This window comes from Eublepharis macularius, chromosome 5 (genome assembly GCF_028583425.1).
Source record: "Eublepharis macularius isolate TG4126 chromosome 5, MPM_Emac_v1.0, whole genome shotgun sequence".
NCBI lineage: Eukaryota > Metazoa > Chordata > Lepidosauria > Squamata > Eublepharidae > Eublepharis > Eublepharis macularius.
Window position 1 is genome coordinate 52,599,738 of NC_072794.1, and position 17,568 is coordinate 52,617,305.

At 40.1% G+C, this 17,568-nt stretch overlaps 1 protein-coding gene across 1 annotated transcript in view; it reads right to left on the reverse strand.

Moving 5' to 3' along the window:
• Positions 1 to 17,568, reverse strand: part of DPYD (dihydropyrimidine dehydrogenase) — a 765,031-nt gene that overhangs the window by 221,506 nt on the left and 525,957 nt on the right. The window contains exon 16 of the mRNA XM_054980010.1: positions 16,321 to 16,404. Within this exon, the coding sequence (XP_054835985.1) occupies positions 16,321 to 16,404 (84 nt within the window). The remainder of the gene's footprint in view (positions 1 to 16,320; positions 16,405 to 17,568) is intronic.

The following is a 17,568-nucleotide window of genomic DNA, read 5'->3' on the forward strand; positions in this document are numbered from 1 at the left end:
CCCTGAAGTGGCTGCCAGTCAGAGTAGACAATCCTGGCCTGCACAGGCCAGTGGTTTGACTCAGTATAAGGAAGTTTCATGCATACATGAATCTGTTACCAGTGTGGGAGGCAATGGGATGTTGACTGTTTTCTGCTGTGGCATTCTCAACTGCCTCTCCTCTGAGGAAAGCCTCAAAATGTGGGGGCAGTGGATGCACTTCAGGGAAACAACAGGCAGAAACTGAAGCAGTGATGAATCCACTGCAAATAGGGTCAAGATCCTGGATCCTTTGGGGTCCCATACAAAATGTATCCAAAAGGTGCAGATGCCTAATTACCAGAATTGAACATCCCCCCTCCCTGCTTTGGCATTTGTCTCATAACTTCATATCATGCAATACTGATGTATGAATGCATCATCGGACCTCAGTTATGCCATTGACAAAAGCAGAAAGATTAACAACAATACAAGGCTATTTAAAAATAATAGCCAATGACAACCATGAGAAAAAAAAAAGACACTCTGACAACTATTTCAGAACAAAACATTTTATCCTGGCCATTTCTATATGAGCAAAACAGCATTTCTCCTATCATTGTAACCCAAAGTGGTATGATTAAACAATATTTCAACTCTTTAGTTCATGCAGAGGTTACCTGCTAGAGGGCATAAAGGCTTGATTAGGTTTATGTCGGTCACGAAAAATTTCAAAGGAAACACGTACACCTTCTTTAATATATGAGTGCTGCACTTACAAATGACTTTTTCTCTTGTGGTCAGGTATTGCACACTTTTAGTCCTTTTTCTATTATAAAAAGGGAGAAAAGAATGGGTACGGCACAAAAACATCAGTCTCTCCAATGATCCAGGGGTGAATGAAAGAGCACAATGACTGTGCATTGGCCAGACCTTTCATCTTTATTTAGGTTTCAAAGAGTATAAATAGCTGAGAGTATTTGACTAATCTCAGCACATAAAATATGAAAGATTTAAAAAACTCAAATCTGTTCTCTTATTGGGCTTTTCAATAGTCTGTCTAGCCATGCTAGTAATGAGCTATACCACTTGTAAGGGAGCAAGGAGGAGCAAATTCCACACACACTATGAACAAATTTTAACAATTCAAGTGGCATGAATCTAATATCTACTAAAAATGGTTAATGCCGCCTAGATAGACTGATGGACATATATCTGCAAGAACAGGGAATAGTTAGGAATTGCTTTACCCTTATGGGTTCTCTCCTTCCCTCTCTCGGTACCATCTTTGGCTGGAATGCCTGTCACAACTTAGTGGTTTCAGGGCATTGGGATGGATCCACTGGGATGAATTTGCACCAGCTAGGTGGTTCAGCCCATATCTGGGGTCCCCTTAAGGGATCTGGAGAGAAGCTTAAGGGTTTGTGGGGGGCCATTTCAGGCTTCACTCTGAGTGGCAGAGTCATGCTTGGTGAGTATTACGCCTCCTGTGACCCCCGTGTTGGATGCCCAGCAGGCAGGCTCAGGAAGGCATGCCATCACATGGCAAGTGGGATGTTCAGTGCTGTGGATCCGTGCCCTATGCCACACCAGTGATCCAATGGCTGTAATCAATAAAACTGTGACCGATTTTCTCTCAAATGTTTGTGTATGTGTCTTCATTGCCTAGGGCATCAGCCTCACACATAGCCAACACAGCTGCAAATGTGTGTCCCAGGAAACACCAGTGTGCACGCAGCAGGCATGAAAGTTGACAACATGGTGAACTGACCCTTACTGTTGTTGTTGTTAGTAGTAGTATTTTATTTTTGCCTTCTGAACATGGTACTTTCATAATTTTTTTTCTTGGAAATCATTCTCATTCCTCGAAATCTGATTTATAAAAATGAATTCAAGGGAAGAAAAATTAAAAACATGGGAATAAAAATAGAACTGGGGGAATAACTGTCAACAACAGGAAGACAAAAACAAAATGAGTTATTGCTATGATTCAGCAATGGCAATTTTGTCTTAACTAGAAAGCAACAATAGGAGAGATTACAGAAAGCAACAGGGGAGAAATGGAAACAGACACTGAGGAGGCAAAAGTGGAGTGGGTAGAAGCACTTGAATGAATCTATGATTACTGATGGCATGGGTCATTTCAATCAGTCAATCAATCAATCAATTAATCACATGTTTATTGGCTTGACTATAGCTCACAAAAGGCTCAAATATACAGAGCAACAAAAACAAGGAAACACATAAAAAAAAGGAATAATTTAATTATGTGCAGACTACCAATGTGCCTGCTGATGGCTACTAAAATTTCATGCATAGCTACTGCTGGCCCTGAAGGCACAGTTGAGGGGGGATTGTTCACAAGGCCAATCATGCATATATATGCCAAAGAAAAACAACCAAGCCCCCCCCCCCCACAAGATTATGTGAATTCGCCTTGGAAGAGAATGGAAAGTGTCATTAATAGCCTCAGTAGTGTCATTCACATTACAGGATGTAATTGATCGAAACAATAACATGTGAATGATAGGACATTAAGGAGGTCATTAATTCATAGGGTTGCTATAAGTTGGAAGTGACTTGATGGCACATAACACACACATCAGGTCAGGACCGCACATCTCATGCCACAGTTCTGACCTGAATCTGCCCCCTGAGCACCTGCAACTTAAATGAAAGACACCCACTGGGTGCTGCATTCATGGTACTCCCAGCATCACATTTGGCTTTCCCTTTAAGTAGGTCAGGTTCTTCTTCTTATCCTGAGAATTGTTCAAGTAATATTAGAATGGAATAAATGGGTAAAACGTAGACTTTGGTTTTCAGATCATGATAATCCTGCTACATCTTATTCTGCCATGTTACTGTCATCAGGAAGATGGTTTAGCAAAGAGCCTGAAGGATTTTTCCTGGTGCCAAATACACCATATTGATGAAAACAAAGCCATATTAGTACAGCAGGAGTTGAGTTCTCTCATGTGCCGCTAGAAAGTTCTTCCTTAAGTTTATCTCTTGACATATTGACAGTATTGCCTTCGTCCGTTCATTCAATAGGGTGAACAATTGTTCTGTAACTTGGAGAACATTTTAAATATTTAAAACAGTCACTATAACCCCTCATCTTCAAGACTGCATATTATGGAAGAGCACTAAAAAAAATTCTCTTTTTTCAGATTTGGGTATCAGTGAGAACAGCAGACTATAAATTATGTAAACAAACAAACAAACAAATAAAAGCCATATATTTGGGTCCTCCCATACCAATACATATTTTGGCAGGAGATTCTGAAATTAATTGTGTCAATTGTGGGCTTGGAGGGGCAGTTTTTCAAGCAAATTAACCTAAATTGCAGTGCTGCCAATCCACTGTAGACCACCTGATTTCAGGATTGTGTCAAGGGGTTCAGTTCTGCAGAACCCTGAACAAGGTGCCCACAGATACTCTTCCATTGCTTATGAGGGGAAAATCCAACATTTTCTCCAGAGCAAAGAATCCATAGTCAAATCCATAAGATTTGGAAAGCTAAAAGGCTCCCAATGCAAACTGAACTAACAATGCCCAACAGAACCAACATTAAACCAAAGAATCTGAGCAGAAAAAAATGCCAAACCAGAGAATGTGAGCAGAACCTTACAATTTAAAAAAAAAAACAGAAAAAAACCAAAACACCACTAAACCATTTTCCCCAACAACACAAAATGTAAAACCAGAAATAAGGTCACGCCAAGCCAGATCAGCTTTTCTGTGGGCTATGAGAGAATTGTTATGATTGGACAGAACTCAGATTGCCCCCTAACTTATGATGCCATTTGACTGTGAGACCTTCCTCCCCTCCTTTTGTCTCGGAAACCTGCAAAAAATAAAACTAAACAAAAAACACCAAGCTGCAACCTTTCAAATGCTGGCACTGGTTATTGCTGAAGGCCGGAGGGGGAGGCGCCGCAAGAGACTCAGACCACACCAAGCTTGGAGAAAAATATGGCCACAACTTTATTAACAACAGCACAGAAGGAGTATTGGCACCGCATGCGGATCAGATCCCAGAAAGCATCAGCTGGCCTGCCTGCCAGCTGATGAACCCCATCCCCCCCAGGCCCTGGCTGGGGGGAGGAACCGAGGAGTGACATTAAGGGGGAGATCACCTGGGTGTACACCCCTGGGTGATTCCCCTGCCACCTGGGAGCGAGTATGCCGTGGCAGCCCCCGAGCTGGGCATGCACCCCCATGACTCACTCCCAAGATTCCTTATGGGAATCCCCTGACCGGGGAGCCTGGGGTGTGGAGGCCCCTGACTCCCCCCAAAAGGGATCTGATCTGATGACAACTGCCTACAAAGTTGTAACAAAGGAAACCAACAAACAGGGAGAGGAGGGTGGGAGACTGGGCGAATGCACAGACTGAGAGGAGGCAGGGACGGCAGCTGTATAAGTACCGGACTGCCAGACCTGAGAGGGAACCGCAGCCTGAGGTCTATAGCTCAGCCCCGCCCCCTGCATTGGGCCGGCCAGGGCAGCCCCGATTGGCCGGCCCTGGAGTTTGAATTTTATTGGCCGAAGGCTCGCCGGAGTTCCCTGGCGAGCCCCACAACGAGCGTTCGCTGTGCCCTGCCCCCTCCAGCGCTGCCCTCGGCAACCAGGTGACAGGTAAGTCTGTTCACCTCCATTTCCTGGGTATTCCCGACTATCTTTGGAAGAATTGGGGATTAGAATACTGATATATCAGAGAATCCCCCTTATCTATCCAAATCCCAAATATACTTGAAAATTATTGATAAAGTAATGTTGGGATATATTTTTGGACTAGATATATTCAAGTGTACATCCCTACTGCATATACTGTGGGACCATAAGTGACGCCTGACACAGGTTGGACACTTGCCAGCTTCCCTCAAGTTTTGATGGGAAATGTAGGCAGCTTGGCGGAATGTTGGACAAGTGACAGTTGAAAACTCCATTGGACAGCAGTCAGAGAGTCAAGCTGCAAGACCAGGATGCCTACATTCCTTCAGCTTATGGCAGGAATTCCCCTTAAGACTACCTTGTTTTTATAGGCGCACTACAAAACACATTTGAATTTATTTTTTTTTTTGAAAAAATTTTTATTGGGTTAGGATCAATTATTTTCACATTACAATCAATTTTCCCATTTTCCAATTTCTAACCCCCTCCCTGTCCCCCCCTTTTTGTTGACTTCCAACAGTTTTCCAACCCTTTGTCCCATTTCCCTTACTCCTTTTAAATTCCTCTATCTAACAAATGTATATTCTCCCTCTATTCTAAGCAATACTTCTTTAACTATTTTTAAAACTCTGTACCCTAACTATAAGTTCTTATTTCCATATTGGACAAACAATTTATCCCATTTTTCATAGTTCAAATTTCAAATATTTCTATAGATCTTAAACCATATTGATCATACATTTATATAAATCAAACAATTTGACTTATACTCTATGTGTTACTCATTCTATCTTCTTCTTTCTGTTTCAGTTATATTTAATTACATTAGTATTTCTATTCCCCTTCAATAGTAGATCTATATTACTATCATTATATAATCAATCAACTTAACTCATTTATGTCTTCAGATACACATATTCAATTTGGTACATTATACAAATCTTACCAGAAAGAAAATATTATTAGTTAATCAGTCCTTATGGTTAACCCTTATGGTTAGTTATTTTCTATCGATATTCTATTTGTTAATATATATATATATATATATATATATATATATATATCAATCCATTAACCTAACTGCTTAGAGATTCACATTTATCTCTTCTCCCCCCCGGTAAAGTCACCCCCCTCTACATTTTATTATACTTCAATAGTTCTTAAACTGCCACAGTTCTCCTCCCACCTCCCATTTCTTCTCCAAATATTGTTTCAGCTTCTCCCAGTCTGTGTTAAACTGCCCTGAGTCCAGATTTCTCAGTTTTCTTGTCATCTTGTCCATTTCTGCCATGTACAGCAATTTGTATATCCAATCTTCAATAGTTGGCACTTCTTGTACTTTCCATTTTTGCGCATACAAAAGTCTGGCTGCTGCCGTCATATAAAATATCAACGTCCTATGATGAGCTGGAATTCCCTCCATTCCCAAGTTTAGTAGCAGGAGTTCTGGGTTCTTATTTACTTGAAATTGCAAAATTTCACTCATTTCTCTTATTATTTCCCCCCAGTACTGCCTAGCTACCTCACACGACCACCACATATGATAGAGGGAACCCTCATGCTTCCTGCATTTCCAGCATTTATTAGAAGTGTTCGAATTCCCTAGCGCAATCTTCTTTGGTGTCATGTACCAACGATAAATCATTTTATAAATGTTCTCTTTAATGCTCGTACATGTCGTTGTCTTCATTGTAGTCTTCCACAAGTATTCCCATGCCTCCATTGTTATTTCTTTATTAAAATTTATAGCCCATTTCACCATTTGTGTTTTAACTATCTCATCCTCAGTATACCATTTCAACAGTACTTGGTATACCTTAGATATTCTTTTCTTATCCTCTTTAAAAAGGGTCTGCTCTAGTTCCGAATTCTCTATTCGTATACCTCCCTTTACAGAGTCCGAGTTGTATAAATCTCTAATCTGTCTGTACCAGTCATAATAAGGTGATAGTTCCTCCTGCGTCTTTATTCTGAGTTTAGATGCTTCAGTTCTAGTAATACATTTGAATTTATTTTTGATTTTATTGTCACATATTAAAGCTGATCGTTGAGCAAAGAATTTTTTTAAAAAATACTGGATCTATATGCCAGCCAATGAAAGTTTTTATGTTGGTGCCAGAAAGCTATTCAAAACTGCAGCCAATTTAAGATTCAAATGTGAAAAACAGTCTGAATCTTTTTCAGTTTGTCACCATCTTTCTTAAATGTTTTGTGTCTGTCAAATGCTTCTCCTTCAAATGTGAAATTCGTAGTTTCTTATTTTCTTGCTTATAAACTGTGTAATTGTACAAATTTAACCCCAAACTGCACCCAAGATATTAAAAGACCTGCAATATAATTGGAGGGTTATTGTCATCCATTAGGGGTCCATTCTCATTAGATGCTCTTTTTAAAAACGAAAAGGAAGCAAGAGAAGGTCTTCTTACATGAAAGGCTGATTAATTAAACAAGAAAATGTCGGCTGTACAGCCCTCAGCCTGGACACTGCCCCAACTGTGTGCAGGCGTAGATGAGGTAGACAATCATATTTAAAAAGACGTAAATGTCATGTCACAAACCATACTAAAAAGCTGTGATTTACATTTCATTCTTAAGCAGAATTACACCCCTCTAAATCTATTGAAATGAATGGGCTTAGAACAGTGTAACTCTGTTTAGGATTGCACTGTTAATCTGTAATAAAAAAAACATGTCACCCTATTGCTTGAGCTTCAAACCTTGTTTTCAATGCACTGATACATTTTTGACAGGTTTTTAAAAAATATGAGAGGGCCTCATTGCTCCTGTACACTACCTAGCAAAGTATGTTGTCTGAAATTATCTCTCTGGTTCTATGAGTTTTGCTGTGGAATTTCCCAAGAGAGCGAAGAGAATGGGGCCCATTACTAATGACTAGACCTTAGACAAGGGTCACTAAAACATCACAGGTATTTAGCATTGCCTTGTAGCTGATAAGCTTAAAGTCAGCTGGTCCATTTTATTTCTAACCCTTGACCTCATCTAACCATGGCAAACTCCACAGAGGAACAATAAATCTTTGGTCACTGTTAAATTGTAATTATATTTCCATCCAACATGCGATAAATAGACTATAGGCTTCTCTTGCAGGGATTATGTCATTGGAATTTACAGATAATCTTCCTGTATGAAATGTTTTCCATAGTAAAAAGCAGAACTGTATGTTGCAGTTATAGAAAAGAAGAAGCTCAGTGGGATGTCAAATTAAAATAATAATAATAATGCAGGTGTGTTTTGATTCTCCTAAACTGCAGATTTGGGCAAAAAAAGGTGGGAAGGCAAAATAGCAGTAAATTGAGGATTAATTTTGTTATTCAAATTCAGTTTTAAGATCTGCAAGTCATCGTTGGAAGAAGAGAAGCATTCAGTCTTCTAAGTTTGAAACAAATTACTAATGTTATGGTCAGATCGATACCTTCTGATATTGGGTGAAATAGCGCCCCCCCCCCCCCAAGGTTCTGTTTGTGGCCAAGGTGAATTCTGAAGAATTTCTCATCAGGAGAGAAATTCAAGTGCTTATTTTTTTAAACTTTCCTTCTGCCCCTTTTCTTTCCTTAACATAAGCTATTTCCAACCTGTGCCAGCAGGAATAATATATGCAAGCACTGGAAGCATCTCGGATGTGCAGTCAGTAGGGAGCCGCCCGGCTACAGGCTTTTTTACATAACTTCCAGCTACAGTAGAATTAAAGAGCCAACTGCTGAATTTTAGAGCCCAAGGCTATCCTGTGGATTTATAAGACCTCCCATTAGAGGAACCTGAATCCATAAGCCAATAATATGCTAACATTGTTATTATAATAATAATACAAACATAGATATATATAACAACTGTCTATTTTGCTCTCCATGTAATGCTGACTTTTTTTCTTTTAATATTTTATATGCTTCTATTATCCTTCAAATAAATTCTTCATATTATTTCACTGGCTCGGAACACTACATTATGGAAATCAAACCAGACTAGTGTTAACTTACAATTTTCATTCTGAAGGATACTGCACCCCCCACCCCCAGAACACTTCCTGACTGTTTTTATTCAAAAAAACATCCCATCCCATAGGCGTAGTGCAATTTACATTCTCCCTCCCATGAGGTAAAACACTCCTGCCACTTTCTTCCCTATAACTTGTACTTTCACAGACCTGGGGAAAAAAAATCAGCTCAAATGAAGCAGTGCACCATGATCATCTACAGATTTCAGTTACTTGTTTCCATTATGGAATGTGTACACACAGAACATTTACATACATAATGGAATCAATAACATACCGGCCCTTTCTTCTCATTGTGCACTTGGCCTGTAGCACAGCCCAAATCTTTTTGTATTAATAACCAAACTTGTGGTATTGGCTATCGAAGGAAATTAGGAGGCAGCCTACTTCACACATGTTTAGCGGAAAAGGAAAGGCTGTACTGTTTGTTAGGACCTTTAGTGGGGTTTCACTTATGATTTGGTCCCACCAGATATTCTCCTGAGTTTTTCTGGTCTTAATATGACCCCACCCAGGGACACTACCTTTTCATAATGAAGATTGCATGCTCCTGTGAGGCAATACAATGCTGGTGGCAGCATGGCTACTGGAAGAATCAAAGACAGTCCATGCCAGACTGGCTTTTGTGAGGAGCCAGACTAAATGCGCCCTAAGCTCATTCAATATGGCAAAGGGTTCTAAAAAGAAATCCACACTGGGTTGGCCATTGCCTGTAACAACAAGGATTGCATTCAATGTTGGAGCTCCTAGACAGCAGGTGTTAAGTGGGCTATAGGACTCAGTGACCTCTGCTAGGCAACCAGGGCACAGCACTGTAAGGCTACAGGAAGAACAACCATAGAGAAAGAAATGTAATTTGAAATATAAGGCAATAATAGAGTGTTATTACCGAGCAAATCCATCAGCTCGATGGCACCAAAACCGAATGGTTGCAGTCTGGAAAGAAAGGTTCCCTGACTCTGATGGAACGGAGCAGTGATTGCATGACCAAAGACATTTCGTAATGAGAAACAAGATTTTCTCAGATATTGAACTTGAAGAAAAGCAGCTGAACTAGAAGACCCAAACAAATGAAGAAAGCAAAGAAACGCAAAAAGTTGAAGGCAAAACAGTGGGAACTGAAATGACGAGACTGATGCCTCAACATCAAGCCAATATTCACAATACGGTGGAAGAATATCCAGTATTAACAGAAAAGTAAGAAGATTTAAGTCCTTGAAACAATGGCTAGCATGCAGGGGGAGCAAGGATGTTTGCCAAGCTTGAAGCTACTTCCAAAAAATAAATCATCAACAATGTCAACTGCATTGTTGCTGCATTACCACCACTCAGCAAACAAACCAGTACAACTGTGGTCATAACAAAAGAGCTTGGGTATGATGGTCACAAATCAATGAACATATTGAAAAAGAAGACACCAAAATGGAAGTTTCATCTTGATCTAAAGCTAAACAAAATTGGAAGGAAGCAAATTGCTTGTGAAGTTTAAAAGATAGAAAATTAAGGAATAAAAAAATCAAGATGTTGGAAGAAAAATACCTTCTGAAGTTGAGAACAATTCTGGAAGTGCTGAAAATATTAAAACAGGAAATAACTACTGTTGTGAAAAAGATTTCGAGGTATGAGAAATGTGTACAGGCAAAACACACAATTTAGATGTGATCAAAGGTAATTCTACAAAGCTCTGACTGGTGAACATAGTAGAAGCAATAATATGTTTCCTGAAAAAGAAGTCATTGCATTTTGGTGAGGCATATGGACAATCTAAAGAAGCATTATGCATGTCCAGCACTGCCATCCTTCTGTCCACCCTCCCCACCAGCCCTGCAACAGCAGACCCCATCTTCAGGCCCTGCAGTGCAGCCTCTGGCAGTACCTCAGCTGCAGGAGCCTCTATAGGCCCCTAGGCCTCCCTCACCCTTAGGCCAGTTGCAGCCAATGCACAGGCACAACTCTGAAGAACAGCCTGCAGCCACTCTGCAGACTCACCCTTCTCCTGCAGTTGCCCAGACAGCTCCACCTCATCCAGGCCCGCAGGAGATTGCCATCAGCACAAGCCAGGCAGGCACAGGCCCCAAGCTGCCAATGGAGTCACGGGAGGGTTCAGAAGCAGCAGGGGTGAGTCAGGCAGAGAGCAGACCAAATGGCCTGCCCTAGGCTGGGATGGAGTGGGTGGGGTCAGGAGACTGCAGGGTCTACCCAGCCCTCCTATCAGATAGGGTGGGAGCAGGGCCAGTCAGGGAGACTGGGTGGAGATTGGGAGCAGAGCATGGGAGGTGGGACAAGGGAAGGCCTTTAAATTCAGGTTCCTGTGAAGGCCAGGAGGATTTTGCAGGGAGAAGCAGGTGGAGTGTGCTGTGCAACCCCCTCCCCTGCCTGTCTGAGGCCAGAGGACACCTGCCTAGAGAGTTTGTAGGATGGCAGGCCATCAGCTGGGGGTGCCAGTGAGGGAGGACCCTCACAATGCATTAGCAGCATGGATTGATCAAGTGCAAAAAAGACTTAAAAGTCTAGGACTATGTAGGATTTGAAAATTACTACATAAATTGTGGCAAAGCAAGAGAGGTAAAGACTAGACAGTTCCAGGAAAAGGTGAATTACATGGGGTTTGGCTATAAAAATTAACCAACTTATGTTAGCATAGCAGTTTAACTCCATTCTTCAACCAGTTACAACTAACGACTGGATGATAACTGGCAGAACTGTACTAATTATGAAAGATAAAGGCCTAATCATCATCAACCAAATACTTGCCTGCCAACAATGTTTAACTGGAATAATTGCTGATGCAGTTCAACAGCATCTAATTGATAAAGATGTCTTACCAAAGGAACAAAACAACTGCCAAAAGACTTGCAGACCAAAATATCAATTACTGATCAATAAAACGGGATTTAAAAATTGCAAAAGGTGGAAAACAATTTTTCACATAGCCTGGATTGATTACAAAAAGTGGTTTGACTACTTGCCACATTCAAGAATCGAAAAAACATTAGAAATGTTTGGAGTCAGCAGCAATATTAGAAGTTTATATCAGCAACAATGAGAAAATGGTGCACAATACTGACAGGGAATTGAGTGGGACTAGGATGTGTCAGTATCAAACATGGAATATTTCAAAGTGGTTCCCTGTCACCTTTATTGTTTGTCATTGCTATGACACCACTGACAATGATACTGAATAAAAAACACTGAGGATATGAAATATCAAAGGGAGCAGGAAAAATATCTCATTGATATATATAAATGACCTTAAATTATACAGAAAATCTGAAGAGGAAATCAAATATCTGATGCATACAGTTTGAATATGGAACCAAGATATAGCTATGGAATAGTAAAAAAGAAGTTTTGTGCTGAATGCATAAAGAGAGTTTGAAAACTACTAAGATGAAAATAAAGAGTAGAAATATAATTAATATTATAAACACCTGGGCCACCCCAGTGATTCAAAACTGTGCTGGAATTGCAGACTGTACATAAGCGGAATTGAATGCATTAGATTGCAAAATGAGGAAAATTCTGACAGCCTATCATTCCCTACATCATTGAAGCAACATAGATTGACTTCATTTGCTGTGAAGTAATGGTGGCCGGGGATATTACAAATAAAACAAGCAATAGTAGAGGAAGAAAAAAGGGGTGCTGAATGATTACATCAAGAGCAAAATAGAGAAGATGCTGACCGATGTTTAGAAAGAAGGATCCATTAAAGTTAAGGGTACTAAGACAAACATAAGAAAGAAATGCTGGCAAAATAAACCACGGCAAAATAAACCACGGCACAGCCAATATACTAAGAATCTTAGTATTCTTAAGGTTCATAAGAGTAACATCTGGAAATGGCTAATGCAAGGGATAGTGGGGGAAAAGAGACAGAGGACTTACATATGCCATACAAAAACTGACATTAAGAACAAACTATATGAAAGCAAAAATTGAAAAGAATATGAATTACATGTGTAGATTATGTAATGAGGCAGGTGAAACAGCTGACTATCTCATTTGTGGGTACAGTAAAACTGCATAGACTATAAAAGCACCATAATAAAGTAGCTGCAATGCTGCATTGAAATTTATAGTTATTCCAGTAGTGAGAGAAGAACTAGGTGTGATTCCAAAAGAACTAACTAAACACCTAGTTAATACTGGAATAAACAGGATAACAACTGGTCAGTTGCAATTAAAAGATGTTTGGGCTGGAATTTTTGGTCATCTACTTGGATTTTATCCAAGAATCCAGGAGTTGGTGAGGAACTTGCTGAATACTAAGGCGATACCTCACCAACTCCTGGATTCTTGGTTAAAATCCAAGTAGATGACCAAAAATTCCAGCCTAAACATCTGGTGGACTATGGAAAATAGAGATAATAATAACTATACCAATAATAATAACTATACTCATGAAAGCTGATACCCTACCACAAATTTTGTTAGTCTTATAGATGCCTCTGGACTCTTGCTCTTTTCTATAACTATACTAAAGTAATTATTAGCCTTCTTAAGCTAGTACGTATTTTAAATTTTAAAAATGACATACTATTTTCTTGTCCTTTTTACCCGAGGTTTTTGTTTACTTCTTCAGATTAATTATCTATTTTCTACTCTTTTGGATAATTTTTCTGTTTATTTATTTTAAAAAGCCTTTCTAAATGGCTTCAATATGGTTAAAGCAACACACTGCTTTTTTTAAAAAAAAGTCACTGAGAGGAATGAATTTTATGGGTGATGGAGATGACCCTGCTCCAGAATTTCTCAAAAGAGCCTCTGCCTGGAGGTGAAACCATGGGCTGGTCACAGCTGAACGGTTATTTCAAGAAAAATAAATAAATCCATAATCTGTTACAGCTGGTATAAAGAGGATAATTTAACTTCCTCATAGGTAAGTGTGTTTCTGTACAGCCATCACTCAGGAATGAAAATTCTGAAGAAATGAAATGCTTATACTGATAAACTGTCTCTCTCCTCACCACTATCACAGCCCCTGAATCATCTTTTAAATGGGTTACATGCTAGCTTTGGTTAGAGTTAAAATTTTGTGTTTGCATTCTAGCTTTTCTCCTCTATTGTTTCCCTGACTCTCTCTTCCTTCCCCGAATACCAAGAATAAAGAAAATAAGATGAACGAATTTCATGGTCATCATATTCTGAAGTCTTGACCAAGTGCCAACCACACCAATTGATAGTAATGGATACCTGATAGGGTTGTCAGGCAACCTCCTAGCGGGAGGTTGGAGGCCTGGCACTTTACTTGCTGTGATAAGTGTGCGTGTGCTTGCTGATAAGTGTGCGCATGGACACAGCATGCATGCACTCCTGGCAAGCGCAATGACATCACTTTCGGGAAGTGATGTCATCATGCAGATGCCCTGGGAGCACACCCACACGCTGTAGGGGGCCAAATCAGCCCAAATCTGGCCCTATTTGGCCACCTGGGAGCATGCTTGGGTGGCATGCTCCACCCCCCTAGCCAGGTAAGCAGGGGCTGGGGGTGATGGGCAGGGGACTGGCAACCCAAATCTCAGAGAGTTCTGGAAACTGGATCCAGAGTCTTAACATTTACTAGGTAATGGTTTGTCCATGGAATAGTTACTTTCCACAAATAGATAAAATTAATCCATGTAGGCATGGTACAGAAGGCTGAGCACAGTTCTACAGCCAAGGCAAGAGCACCATGCCTTCTTTAGCTGTTTCACTGGACTGAAGATCAACAATGGCATCAACAGAAAAGTAGACAATAAGTACATACTAAATTATATGCTGCATTCTGTACCTTTTCCTTTACAAAGCTACAAAGCTATATATATGGCATCATATAAATATATATATATTTGTATTTACAAATATATATAAATGTGAAAAAACCTGTTTTGAACCTATGATATTAAATTCAAGAAAGGATTAGTTCAAATATCCATGTAAATTAAACTCTGTTAACAAATCTTACACATATCGCATGTAGGGTATATTTCTATCCCAAGCCAAAGTCCAATGTATCTTGTAGTAGAAACATTCTCACACCAAAGAAATGTTAATGGTGGCAGATATCATTGTGTTTCACAGTACTAAGACATCCAGAGCTTGAAAACTTTGACAAGAGGCAGAATGTTTCTTTTGTGTACGTACATCTCTCGCTTTTAGCATATTAAATAATTCACACTAGTATGATTTTTTTTATAAAGCTTTTTTTCCTTTGGAAACAAGCAAAACTATGCCTGGATCCAAGGTACTGACTAACACAAACTTCCATGAATGTTAAAGTAAAACATTTTTAAAATTAACCATTTCTAACATTTTGTTAGCATCTTTCTCCCTTCCCCCACCACATTTCTCTGAGCTGAGTTAAATATTCTCCAGATTATCAGAAAGGGTCATCTGGTTGTTGTGAAGGGTACTATGTCTCCACAGTACTTAAAAATGGTTTCCTGAATCAATGTTTTCTTAACAAACTCATTTTTTTTCTCTTTTGTTTTACTCTGATGGCAAAATGTGTAGATTTCTGTGATGGTTTATACCCAGGCTGCTTTTTTATTTACAGAAAGCAAAGTGTAAATGGTAACTGGCTATTCTTGGGGAACCTTGTTTACTACTGTACAGGTGATATCGTCTTAAGAGGACAAAGTTGTACAACCACTTTTCTCTGCAATCTGCAAAAAATAGTAAAACCAAGATAGTAGCAAATTCACCCCAATAGTATTTCTTAATTTCTCTACACTGGCATGTTGCGCAGATAACAATTAGTATCTGCCTATGTCCACTGATAAGTAATGCATTTGATATATAATAAATATTCTAACTGTAGTTTCAGATTTATGCTGGTCCATTTACATGAAAAAGTCCTCCTCTACAGATATTTCAGCTTAAAAAGTCAATATTCTGCCTCCCCCCCCCCCCCGTATTCTTCTGCATATCTACCCACTGCAAACAAATTCCATACTCTTAAAGTGGGAATTTTTAAAATTCATATTTGGTTATTTATTAGCACATTATACATACATCTCAGAGCCAAACTTCATATTATGTGAGATATCCACAATCAGATCTGAACATTGAAAGGCAACTGGACTAATGGAGGGAAGAGTTTGGATCAGGGCTATGATGCTAGAACAGGGTGCAGCATTACATTTGCCTAATAGAAAATTTAACTGTTTAAAATCAATATCTGAATGTAGCTTAAGGGACTGAAATCACAGAAAGGCAGAAGCAATTGTTAAGGCTCGCTCACACGTCCAACTCACATTCCCAAATAAGAACCTCCTACATCTTAGTTCAGTTTCTAATAGCTGTGAAATCCCATTGTTGTAGCTAACCTTCTGTAAAATGCCTATGAGCTCAAAGTCGCTTGTACTGCATTTCCCCAGAGATGCTGGTCAACATTAAGAATGTATAAAGTACAATTCTGTCTGAGCATTTTGGCAACTATTTGTTATGATATTGCTTCCTGTCAAGCGCATAATGCAATTTTGTCTTCCATAAAAATAAATGTGTTGTGTAATCTCAGACTCTGTCATTTCCCACATTTCTGGCGCTAAATATTTAAACAAGGGAAGGCCAGCGAATCCCAAGCTAGTGATCGGCTTCATGTGTTCTAGCCCCTGAGGTAGGGCTATCAATGAAATAGTGCTGCAGTACTGAAGAGACATGAAAGAGATAGCTCTTAAAAATCCTACCTGCCCACAGGCCAGGCCCATGCCTCTCTCTCCCATGCCGTGCGGACATGATAAATTTAACTCCAGGGCATCTGCACCAGCAGCCTGTATGATACAATGGAAGAAAATATCAAATATTAACTGCCAAATGGTATACCACTTCACTGAAGGTAATTTCCCAGATGAAAAGCTGATGTGTAGATAACTCATGCCATGTGTAATATTTCCCTCCATCAATATTTATTTTAGTTCATGACTAATTCAAAACGAAATGTATTTTGAAGAAACAAAGCAAAAAAAAATGCTGTAAGGAGACACATAAAGGGCATAATTTATGTGAATAGCTTAACCCCTTCCATAAATGCCACCTTCCGTTAGAGCTGCTCTACGCATTGTGTTGGATCCACACTAGGGATGTGCGTTTCGGCATTCTGAATGCCGAAAGAATGCCGAAACAAAAGTGTTTCGGCATTCTTCAAGAATCCCGAAACGTTTCGGGGAATGCCGAAACGTTTCGGGATTGCCGAAAGAAAAACCCGAAACGTTTCGGGATTCTTTCGGCATTCTTTCGGCATTCGAGAATCGCCATTTTGATTTTGCTAGCCGTTTGCCTTAGCAAGCGGCTAGCAAAATCCTGCTGGAAGCAAAGGCTTCCTGCAGGCTCTTAGAAGAGGGGAGGGGGGGAGAAGGAGTGAATCACTCACTCCTTCTGTCACCCCCCACCCCTCTTGCAAAGGAGGATAGGGAATCCTGCTTTGCCTTGCAAATGCAAGGTGCAAGCATTGCATTGCACTTTGCATTTGCAAAGCAGCAGAGATTCCCGCCAAAACTAACAGGTAGGGGAGGGGGAGCAGGAGGAGGGTGGCTCTTGGAGTGTGGGTGGGGAAAGGCAGGGGACTGGGGACTTTAGGAGTCACCAATCCCACTGCTGCATTCTCATGCCAGCCAATAGATTTAAATCTTTGGCTGAGGCTGCAGCAGGGGATTTAAATTTGGAGCAAGACTGTCTGGAACACTTCTGTTGCTGCTGCTGCTGAGCTGTGACCGAGAGAGGAGAAGAAGAGAGACTGCACCTGGAGCCTGGAGGACATCTGCCTGGAGGATCAACTGTGCTGGACATCCTGAGAGGACACCTGGTAGGCCTTTTTAAAATTTTTGTAAATTTTTTTGATGCCGGGCAATGTGCTGCTGTGGCCTGCCTCTGCAAAAAGGTGTTGCAGTTTATTCTTGGCATGGCCTGGGGGACAGGTTGGGCAGACAATGTTTGAT